Source organism: Scardinius erythrophthalmus (assembly GCF_964197995.2).
Source record: "Scardinius erythrophthalmus genome assembly, chromosome: 3".
Taxonomy (NCBI): domain Eukaryota; kingdom Metazoa; phylum Chordata; class Actinopteri; order Cypriniformes; family Leuciscidae; genus Scardinius; species Scardinius erythrophthalmus.
In genome coordinates, this window is record NC_138223.1 from 37211354 (window position 1) to 37223778 (window position 12425).

Consider the following 12425-nt stretch of genomic DNA (forward strand, 5'->3'; position numbering starts at 1 on the left):
GTGAGGGCGAATGCGCGCGCAGGTGTTTGCATGCTGTGCCGGTGCATTCATGTGTACCTACATGTATATGCCACGCAGTTGATGCCTTCCCAGTGTACTTTTGAGATAACACAAGGACCCCCTTGTCACTTGCAAATAGGACTCTATTCCTGCTCCTGGATCATGCTGGCTTATATAACAACACGTGACACACCCAAACGCACCTTTACATGCCATACCGCTGTCAGTGTGCCGAACTACGGTGCACTGCCTGCTTGTCAATATGCATATAAATGCTCACTGTGCCACTAATCTATTCTAATTTGTCCCGCTTGTGTGACACACCCATGTATGCATGTGGAATCACTAAGTATGGGATATATATTATATAAATGTATCTAGATGCCAATCGGATTTTGTATGACTGTGCCCATATATCTATAAGCTCTCTTTACAATATATACTGAATGTCTGAAATTATTAACACTGTTTATGCATGCATGGGGTGCATAGGGCATGTTCTGCATGTGTCTTTGGATGTGTTCCAAACAGCCTGTCGTCTCAGATGCTGTTTGGGTAAGAGAGGATGATGTCCAGAAATGGCCTCTGGATCTGGATTACTAGTGGGTTCTAAAGGAAAGCTCTCAAATCAAAATGAATTAGAAATGTGGAGATCTATTGCTGTTACAGTACAACTATTACAGTTACTTGGTACACTATTTATAATTTAGTGAGTACAGTAATTCAGTATTAACTTTATTATGCTTTAACAGAATGTGAATTTCACACAAAGGAGGCTCTGAGAAACAGGCTGCCATATTTTCACACATCTAATACCATTTTGTGTGGCATACTTGTTGGCGTACTAACAGACAGTGTAGGCACTTGTCATCTGCTGCCAGGTATTCTTCAAAACTGTTTGCCTTGAGGGCACATTGAGAACCATTTAAAGAAGAAGTGAATGAAGTAAACATCTCAAGCTGTGAATTCTCTACACATTCACGCCACTTTTGTGAACAGCATTTCAGTTTTATTCACTAACCACCCACAATCCATTTTAACCAGGCACTGTTTGCTATCTGTTATATACACCTCCCATCGTGCAAATTGTGCTTTGTATAATTTTGGGGTGTGTTTGTGGGGTTGCCAGATTTGCATATTTTTTTTGTGAATCAGATGATAATAGACTCAAGACAATACAGATTCATTCTTGGTGAATTTCCCCTGAACATTTGTCTTTAATCTTAAAATTATTTGTGCAGATTACAAGGTTCCTGCACATTTTCAAGTTCAAAATTCCATTCTTTCCCAGACCTGAAAATTACTCATATCAAATTCCATAATTTTCCATTCTGTGTAGGAACCCTGAGATTTAGACTGACTTATTTATCACAATCATCCAATGCAATGACAAATTGGAAGAAAAAAGAAGACAAAATTTACCATCTCCAAAAAGCATCAGAATGGCGAGGTCCACTGCCCTCTTCCAGCCTGAGTCTTTCTGAATGGCAATGCCATACCCTGTAGTGGCAAAGATATAACCACTGCCAATGGTCACGAGTTTACAGCCCTCGTCACGTCCGGCCATGTAGTTCAAGACCGCCGCATCGTAGATAAATGCATCCAATTTACTACAGAGCAAGAGAGAAGAGTAATATGTTAGAATGTCAATAATTCCTTGTCAAAACCAGTGTTATTTTCAGTATTATTGATACAATATTATATTTTTTAAATAGATTTTTTCTGTTTTAATTTTAATTTAATTACATTTTTAGTCATTTATATATCTAAATATATATATCAACCCGATTATTTAAATAATAACCCTGTGTTAAACACATCTAAGTTACTTTCCCGTTTTTTTCCTGGTCAGCGACAAATAAGCAGCCATAAAGTATTTGTAAAAAAAAAATTTACTGACTGATTTTTTACTTTTTTACTATAGTTTTAAATAAAATGGTAACACTTTACGATAAGGTCCCATTAGTTTTACACAAAAATGTATAATAGTTTTAAAATGTTTAAAATGATGTATGCTCACATGGTATGAAGGCTACTAATATGAACACTTTTTATGTACCTTTAAAAAAAGCGCGCTGTGCCAAGTTGAAGTCAGATGACCAGCTAAAACTATATACTTTATCCTGTTCACTGTTATTATAAGTCCAAGATAACTATCATATCTGCCAGCACAACATAAACAAAAAATACTGAGTGCCTCTTTAAAATGTCCACAGTTAGTACTGATAAAATAAAGGATTTCAGAAACCAGTTTCATGTTGAAATATTCTTCTACCAATCTGCATCTCCAAACAAAATCCCTCCAGGATGCCTCATTTTGATGCTATCAGTCCAGAGTTCATCCACCCACCCACTCACGCACTGTACTTACTGCTGTCCTACAATCTTTTAACTCATTCCCCGCCATTGACGGAAATTTCCATCATTTGTGAGACAACGCTTCCCCGCCATTGACGGAAATTTCAGCTTTCAGTGTATTCACTGTTATACACCATAGGGGGCGCTATTTGGCATCTTCTGAAAGAGTATTGAATCTCCAGATCAAAACAGAGGCGAAGAAGATGCAAAAACAAGCAATATCATATGTAGGCATATGCATATGTTAGGGTGACCATATTCCAGGACATGTCCGGCCGGGATTTCTCGACGCCATTCTTTTTGTTTACATGCACACCTTTTGATTCAGTAGGACTGAATTAATTCCGATTGGTGAATCTGAATGTAGTGTTTACATGAACGCTAAACAAGTGATCGGTTAATGTGCGTTTTAGCATTGCTAAGAAAATTCCTGTGTTTTCGTCTCGATCGGGATCCGTGTGAAGCAGAATGCATGACCTGCAAAGCTGGCACATACGTGTCAGTGTCAAATAATGTAATAATGTAAACATAATGAATGGTGACTGTAGAAAGCAAAAGCCGAATCCCGGGCATTTTGGGCGATCTCGAAATCCTGGCCAGACATGTCCTGGTTAAACAGGACGTATGGTCACCCTAGCATATGTTAACGCGATTATTAACATTAAACAGCACAGGAATCAAAACTGCCTTATGTTACTTAATGAAATGTCATTGGGAACATTTTCTCAGCTTTTAGCTCAAAATGTTGCTTTTTAAATTAAACTTACCCACATTCAAGTGTTGATAAAAAAAAGGAATGCATGAAGCTAGAATTAAACTTTTTTTTTTTTTTTTTTTTTTAAAGCTGAGGGTCTTTTCTTTCTTTGGATATATTCAGATATTCGTACAACAAAACATTCTGGGGGCCATGAAACTTTTGCGAAAATGATCAAAAATGCTGGCGGTGGCTGGCAACTTTTTTCTAAAACACTGGCGGGGAAAGAGTTAATCTCCCTGTCTTCCCCTCTTTTTCACCCTTTATATTCTTTTCATGCAGATGTCATAATCTCTCTCTCTCTCTCATAATTTTTCTCTTTTTTCCTTCTCACCCCGTCTTCAGGCTGTGGAGCGCCTCGTTTACGTTTTTCTGGTGGAAGCTGGTCATATAGCTGTGCATCTCCTTGTAGTTATTCCTTATGTTTCTCTCTGTGCTGCCATTGGGCACAGTACCGAACCGGAACGGAGGGGAAAAGTCATTCGGATGTTGAAACTTGATAAGAGAGAGAAAAATATATATATAACTCAGCAGTGTCCACATTGTCAATGAACACTCAAGGGACAAAGTGTGAGGAGAGGTGTCACTTCAAAAAACCTTAAAGATACAACAGATCTCTTTTCTCCACCATTCATAATAGAACTATTTCCTGTGTAAACACATGGACTATGTTCTCTAGACACTCAAAGCTTTGCCAGACATAAAAAGTAAAGCATGACTTAGAGTAAAAAACAAAATCTCACCACATCAATTATTAAACGGGCTACAGCACCCTCTCAGAGTCAAATCTTGTTTTCTGTTTCATAGCGGCTGGCTAATTCACATTAGCCCACTTTTTTCCACGCAAAGATGACAGAAAAACAAAAACAAATTATCACTAAACCAGTCAGCATGTGGTTGCCCACATATGTCATCAGTCATTTGAGGATCATAAACAGTAGTATTAGTGTTTCATATGCAAAACCGTGCAGAGTAAGCATGCATGGATTCACTTATTCACAGTTAATTAAAAACATAAAATGGGAAAAGTTTTTTCCTTTTAAATTCCTTTTTCAAATTTCTAAAAATACTCCCACAGATACTCCCGCCCCAAACCCGTGTCACTGGTTAAACCATTAATTGATCATGTTAGATCACGCAAACAAAGCAATGTTTTTATAGCGCCAGAGCCACAGAAAACCCACAAATGCCCAACAGCTGTCTCTGCACATTAAACAAAAGAACATATTCTAACAAATTACACGGTGCACCTTAAATATTGCATCATTTATTGGCTAGTCTTGGCAAATTAACCTTAGCTGTTTAACACCAAGGTTGAGTCTGGTGAATCAATTCAAATCACGTTCAGTTCAAGGCAGTCGTCGGAGAAAAAAAACTCCAGCTTATTATGTCCTTAGATCTAATTTTTTTTGACAGAAAGATAAATGAGATCAACGAGAACTATATTTTTAATAACAGCTTTCAGATGGCCATGGTTCACTTTTGCACATGCTGCTGAATTTGACCAATAAACACCGTTACCTTTTTATCACTCAGGCCAGTCACCTGGTCCACATATTCCTCTTGAATCATAAACGCGGCCAGGTTGGCAGTGTAGCTGGCCAGGAAAATCACAGCGAAGAAGGCCCAGACCGATACCATGATCTTGCTAGTAGTGCCTTTGGGGTTCTGCACGGGCACAGAGTTATTGAAGACCAAACCCCAAAGTAGCCAAATAGCTTTTCCAATGGTGAAGGAGGGACCGCCAGGCTCTGATTCCGTGTAAAGAGGTAAAGAAATTGAAATAGGGAGTTATTACGTTATCATTTAATAGGAATCAGAGAGGAGTAAAAGAGCAGATGAAAACAAATGGTAATAAATAGACTTGAATTAACTATTCAGTTTTGATTTCAATCAAAAGAATCAATACACTGAGAGAAGCAATACATTACAGAGCATGAAACCAGCTAATACAAAATGAAAAGATGGACATAATGGGCAAAACTAAAAGAAATATATATATAATTTTTTGAATAAATGTATATTATAATATAGAGAGAAATAAATACATGTATATATTTAAATATATATATATTTTAAACATAATTTGTAAATATTGTAAAAACACTGCAATAAGTATATTTATATGCATTTTTAGATGGCTAGAAAATGAAGACATACTGTAAAACTACATACAGTATATACCGGGTGATAGATTTATATTTGCATGCACACCTCGTCCATCTGCCAAGCAGCGATTATAGCCAACAGGACTGAAGTACTCAAAGACGAAGACAGCCACGGCTGAAACTATCAACAGCATAACGAACATCATTACCCAGACATCAGCGCTGAAGGGCTCTGAGAGCAAAAATAAAGAGAAGGGAAGACAAATTATTAATGAAGAGTGCACTTGAATGTGGAATTTTATCTTGAATCACCTTACATTGTGTATTTAGTACTTACCTAAAAAGGCAGAAGGAGACACTGTGCCATTGCTACGAGAGACCATGACACTAATCCCTGTCTCTATGAAGGGCACAGAGAAGTCAATGACCTCTGACCTCTCTTCATTTATGGTCAGGGACCCCACTGCCATGTGGGCATTCTTAAGCACCACCTAGACGTGAAGAAACGGGACAGTTATGCCCATCTTGTACTAGCCTAGGCATGCCACAACAGAGGGGGGGAAGTAACAGTGTGAAAAGAAAAAGGTGAAAGAAAGTTAAAATGGGAACTAGTGAATGAGAAAACCATGAAGAAGAAAAAAACGACTGCGAGACCAAGGAAAGCAGAAATCAGGTTACTTCCTACACTGGGTCGCAGTAGCTTTTAATAGCCGTTTCTCTTTCTTTTCAACCTTCCCTAATCACCACTTCCCCAAACCCATCACTTGTCCAGGTATATTTAGAGTTACATATAAGATGCCTCTGGTGATTTAGGAAAATGGGACAAAACAGAGTTAATAAGGTGATTGTACACTACAGAAAGGCTCTGTCTACATCAGGACTACTCAAGGGGCCACAAAGCCGGATCCCTTTAGCCTCCAGGGCCGCACTCCTAATTTTTATAGTGTCTCTGTTATATTAATGAGGCTACTGAGTATTACACACTTACACAGCCACATAAAATCTAAATGGCTTTAATCAATGAGGCTGTACTGTAAGCGCTCGTCTGTGGCACGGTTTGCAGAGTGGACTATAGATTTCCGCTTGGTATCAGATTTTTTCAATTGCACTGTGGGTTTACCATGGTATATAGCAGAATCTCATAAAACTTGCGGGCGCAAAAATGCCCTGTGGGCTGCATGTTGAGTAGTGCTATTCCATATCCTATTTTCTTGGTCTTTTCAAAATATGAGACTATGAGTTTGTGTTGCGTTATAGCATCTATCTTTGAACATGAACATGTCTTGGAGCATCAGATCTTGTAAAGACATTAAGTAAACATAAAGCAAGCTACTAAAAGTCTGCGACTCCAAATGTGGTGCAGTTCTGAGAGTATTCATATGACTAGGACCGAAAGGGAACTGCATAACATTCATTCCAACTGTGGATTTACATATGATCCGGTAACTCATATTATTTCTCATCTGAATTAATGCACCAGCTGTATTTTCCCTTGGGCTTGTGCAAACTCACTCGCTCACATTTTCTCTCTCTTTCATCTGTTCTTGGCATGAGAGAAACTGTTAATTTTTTTGAAAATAATACATAATCAGAAATCCATAGATGCTCCAGAGCCATGTCCTAGTGGTTATTGCACATTACCTTTAACTTAAACCATGAAAAGACATTTTCATCACTTGATATAAAGTAAACAAACACAAATACTAAATGACTAATATAACAAAAAACGATAGACATTAAAATAAACAAATAGAAATGACAGAAACACACAACAAAATTACTACAATTTTAACTAAAATTAAAATGAAAACAGAAATGATACAAATAAATGATCAACAAAAACTACACTAGTATATCAACGATACTAAAATAACACTGGAGCCATGGAGCCCATTCAAGCAATGTGAGTTTGAGTCTGGCTCGCAACATTTCTTGATCCAGTTTCCCCCTTTTTAATCACAAAATTTACAGTTAACAACATTTTGAGCAAACTATTTTTAATTTTGCAATAAGCACACAGACAGTTTAACAAAAACCAAAGCAACAATTTTGATATCTATTAGTATTCGATCTCCTCTCATCTATCATATGCAGTCTGGTAGAATAGGTAGGAAAATGATCCAGCAAGCTCTCGGATGATAAACAACTCTAGGTGTTGTTTGATGAGAACCAGTTTTCTTACTAAAAGCATTTTGAAACTAACCTCTCCAACCATGCCATTCCATGTGCCATTGATCTTTTTGCCATGCTTCCCATTGGTCACCAGGTAGAGATCGTAGGTGAACTTTACAGACTTTGCGATCTTTTTGAGGATGTCTATACAGAAGCCCTTGCAACAGCGTTTAATGTAGATCCCTGAATCTCCTGTCTGATTTCTAGAGATAGGACAAACAGGAAGAAAAAGGTGAGAAGATTAACGTTAGCGCAGGAAGTTATTTTTCTACATAGTGAAGACGATCAAAAATGTTTGCTTCAGCTGTTTATTAATTCCTTGATTAAAATACCACTTCATAATAAATCTGCATCTGAAGAAATCAATCAATGAGTCAACATAACATCAAAATGATTAATGACCACTGCACTTACTATTGCATTGACTACAAAAGTACAATGCGACTTAAATTAGTCAAAATCCACATTAATCTTGGATCATTTCTCACAATAAATTGGTTTTAGCAGGAATTTATTACAAGAATGCTAAATTAATTGAACAGTAATCAAACACATTTTATAATCAATATTACCGAGACACGAGATACCAGTTTTAATCCATGAATAAATCAGTGTTTCAAAGTGTGACTGTACAATTCCATAAACACCACACATTCTTACTATATGATATACTGGAGTCCTGACAGTGATAGAGCACTTTGAATTTGAAAACTAAATGAAGTATCTATACTTAGTGCTCTTATGAGACTGTCTGCATTTTGGCAGTCAAGATTAATGACTGATCTCATATTGATCTCATACAAAGACTAACTTTAGTTTAAAGATATTTTACCTATATTATGCAGCTTTATCCATCTTGACACGGTTAAAATCATCTTTACAGACACACAGTGCGGTGAAACATTCTTAGTGTTTGGAATTTTTTTCAAATCCTAAAGCTTTCTGTTTACTTCCAGGTTTAAATTACATTTTGACTCTCATATTTTCATTGTAGTCCCATATTTTTGCACCCCACAATATTCATCTTCGATTTAATCAAAGTTTTCAAATACTACTGTGAAATCTGAGACGAATCTGAACTTTGAACCGAAACTGCAGCACATTTCCTGAATATCTGTACTGTTCCTATGCGATTCTCACTGGATTTTGAGCTGCTTTCTGCACGGCACTGTATTCCTCATGCAGGTGCCACTGAGGGGGTCGACATCCTCCACAATAACAAATGGAGCCTCCTCCAGGGTAACAATGGACAGGTGGTCATCCTCTCGTTCCCCAGCATCCGAGTACAGCTCGAACCGAGGCCACACGTGGTACTTCATTGTCAGAGACCCGTTCTCCCATTTACCGACCTGTGAAAGTACAAAGAGGGCAAGATGAGAGCTAAAGCTGGGAGAAGGATAACAAGTGACATAATAAGAGGGTGCTGAGGCTGAAGTGGCTGAGATTGGATTAGTGCGGGCTAAATTTGAGGAGGGCAGAAATCTTGAATTAAGATGAAGAGAGATAAAGAGTAAATGAAGGTTGATAATTACATCAGGGAACTTTGCAGTCATGAGTTAAGAGAAATCAAGAGAGAAAAGGAGAAATGAGGAGAGATACCCACCCTGTCATACTGCCTCTCCTTATCTAACAGTATAATAACCAACTTTGGGTGCATCTGAAAACCGTCCTCACTAAAGGAGAGGTTGCGCCCTTCAAATGTCACATTCATGAGATACCTGAGGAGAAAACAAAGGGAATATATCAGACCAAGCACATTTGATGGTTATTAACACAAATGCACTTTCCTTTCTTGTACAGCACGCATATTTTCAGAACAAGTCAAAGCAATCTACAGGATCCCTCAATGTCAGCATCTTTCCAGTTTACCTATAGTGGATGGGTTTCTGTATACTATCCACATACCTGTATGTCCACACACATGTATAATGCAGGAAAGCAGGTTTGTTGCTAGAGGCTATAGCAAATAATATTCACAATGGCAAATATGAATCTGGCAGCCTCCTGGTCACAAAACCATTTTTATGACTTTAAATCCACTCAGTTGGAGAATCTTGAGGAACTGCTATGGCTTTCACCTTAACAAAATACAAAAGTCATGAACCCAATATAATAGTAAGTTAATAATCCAGGGGAAACCATTTATTAGAAGTGAGTAATATTACATGCCAGATTTTTTCTAATACCTGATATCTTAGCCTTCAAGTAAGCCATCCAAGATTGCATTAATAGTAGCTCATTTCTTGGAAGTAGCACATTTAAACCAGTTTATAATGCCATTCTTTGCCATCTTAAAATAGTATCCAGTACACGCAAATAGGAAGCCAAACTGTGTATGAGACAGCAAACATTGCATGGTGAACAGTTTCATCCAAATGTCAACCTTTTTTCCAAAAACAGCATGCTTGACCCCTATCACTTAGGAATTAAATCTTGTCACGCAACCTTACCACCCAGAGTGTCTTTACACTGCACAGATCTGCCTAGAGCCTTTGCCATGGTCAACCACAAACTGTTCATTTCAGTGCTGACAGAGTTAGCTAATTTACTGGTTTAATAACAGATCATTCTAAGTTAGCAAGAAAGCCTCAGTTTCTGCCCTTCAACCTTGGAGTCCCTCATGGCTCAGTATTTGGTCCTTTAATATTGTTTTATCTACATCAGCACCTGCACTGCCATCTAATCACAGTGTAAATTAGATTCTCCCTCACTGGCCCACCAGAATTAGCCAAATAACATCTTCAAGTTCATTCAGAATGCTTTCGTCCGAGTTGTAATTAACCTCTTTCGTGTCACTAACCTACTCCACAGACACATTTGGGCAGTGCTTAATGGACTGTCTGAGTCTAGTGACTCGTCTTTACTGACCTCATCTAGCACTTAGACGTCTGTACTGCATAAAAAATGTTTTAGCATTCTTAAAATGTGTTGTTCTTCTTGCTGCCCTTGAGATCTAACTTAGCACTTGACTTCTTAATATTTTCGGCCACAGATTCAGCATTTGCCACTTACGTGAAATAGGAGTTCATAATAAGAAGAAAAAGAAATAAAGGTTTATAATACATAAATATAAACACATGTACAATAATAAAAAAGAATATACAACAAATGAAATCAAAACCCATCAGTAACAGTATACAATATTCATTAGGGGAAAACATGGCTAGTTAACTTTTTCGAGCAACACTAACTTTTTTCGAAGATGAAAATAAAACAAAGATCACTTGAGTACATTTACAAGACATTACTAAATACTTTTAATCTTTACACATTTAATTCAAGGTGTTATTTTCTGATTCTTTTTCTAGCCATTTCCAATGAAAATTGTAAATCCCACACCAAATTCTTTTCAGCATACTACTACACAAATGTGTCTTTTCTCAAGCAGAATTTTTGGTATATCTGTATACTTAAAGTGAATTATAGTTATTTTGATTAACTATATAATCTATAATTTTATATTTTTACATTACCTTTTATGCTATTTCATGAAATGTTTCATAATCAATATATGAAGACCTCCGAAGCAAAAGCCTCTAAAAGCCACCTCTGTCAAAAATGAGATAATATTGAGTGAATGCTCTCCGCACGTAGTATACGCTCATCAAATACTTTCACTTCAAACTCACTAAATCCCAGCCTCAGCCCATTCAGAAATGCAGGTACTTGGGTAGAAAGCTATAAATAGGAGCCTGATAAAAAGACTTTTGCATCTGAAGTCTTCATATGTTAAATGAACTGAATATGTTTTTCCTGGGCAATAACAGTGGAAATGTTTGATAACTCTAAGTTATGTGCCTTTAAGTGATGTGCCTACACATAAACTGACTTTCATAAAAATAAAACCTACAGAGAAATATTATGTTTGAAAACTAGCCCTACAGATAAATAAGAAACGGTGCTTTTTCCATTTATTTTCCCCATTCCATCAATTCACCCTACTGTGTCAAACACACAACATAAAAATCCCCACACTAATAAAAGACATCAGCAGTAAAACATCATGAAAATTAATCACATGGGCAAGTTGTAAGTCGTTTCCCTTTTCTGCCATCAGGGTGTAAAATTTATGACGTAGAAGAACTGACCCAATTTAGACAGTGACGGTAAATCAGTCCGTAGTCAGGTGCGTGTGTGTGTGTGTGTGTGTGTGTGTGTGTTTCTGCCCTTGAGCAGCGATATGCGCACAGATTTTCATCATAACATGAGTATCATCATGTATGTGTGTCAACAAGTTTTGTGTCAGAGCCAGTGAAAACTCTCTGCTGCACTCCTCGCTCTCTTGCCTCCATCTGTGGGCTGTCGTCGCCATGACAACAATCGGCCTCATGAAAACGACTCACCACACAGGAAATAAATATCTGCTCTGAACAAGAGAACATGAAAGAGAAATCTAGAAATAGAGAGAGGCTAGAAAGAAGAATGACCAAACAAGTAGTGAGTGTGTCTCATGCATGTGCAATTCATTGGAGTAAGATTGTAAAGCAATGTTGTACGGAAGCTAACAACACAAAAAAGGGGCTCCTGTGTGGAGGTCTATAACATCCGGACAAAGCTAACCGTTAGCATTGCCATTCATCTCAATGGCAGTTGCTCATCTGAGGCTCACAGGAGGCTGTGGAAGTAAAGTAGCAACCATGGGTCCTGGGGAGGCGCAGGAAAATGACAATGTTGAGTCCAAATCAGACTTTTAATCAAATACTTGCGATTTAGACTATGTTTTGTTTGCAAAAATGCATTTAGTCAGAAAACATAGTGGTCGTCAATGGAAAAATACGTTATTTTCCCACTGATCGGTGTAGTTACAGCATCCACCAGCAGGTATATTTGTTAAAACAAGACTTAAAATGTATTTTAGACATTTAAACTGCAATAGTTAAGTGCACATCTGATCCGTTTAACCTACAATCTCAGAGACGCGCACCATCAGTTCAGTTCATGTCACTCAAATGGGTGTGTTAGGGCGGACTCCTGACAGAAAGTACGTACAACCCCAAACTGCCAACAGATAGAATGAAAGTGAGAGGATGTGT

At 37.6% G+C, this 12425-nt stretch overlaps 1 protein-coding gene across 1 annotated transcript in view; it reads right to left on the reverse strand.

Annotated features, from left to right (window-relative positions):
* The window catches only part of grin2bb (glutamate receptor, ionotropic, N-methyl D-aspartate 2B-b), a gene marked incomplete at its 3' end in the record, with an annotated part of 93781 nt that overhangs the window by 6404 nt on the left and 74952 nt on the right, over positions 1–12425 (reverse strand). Inside the window, exons 6-13 of the mRNA XM_081361564.1 lie at positions 8996–9110; positions 8533–8741; positions 7424–7595; positions 5558–5711; positions 5327–5452; positions 4634–4863; positions 3447–3607; positions 1423–1610 (exon numbers count right to left, since the gene is read on the reverse strand). Coding sequence (XP_081217690.1) covers positions 1423–1610; positions 3447–3607; positions 4634–4863; positions 5327–5452; positions 5558–5711; positions 7424–7595; positions 8533–8741; positions 8996–9110 — 1355 coding nt within the window. The remainder of the gene's footprint in view (positions 1–1422; positions 1611–3446; positions 3608–4633; positions 4864–5326; positions 5453–5557; positions 5712–7423; positions 7596–8532; positions 8742–8995; positions 9111–12425) is intronic.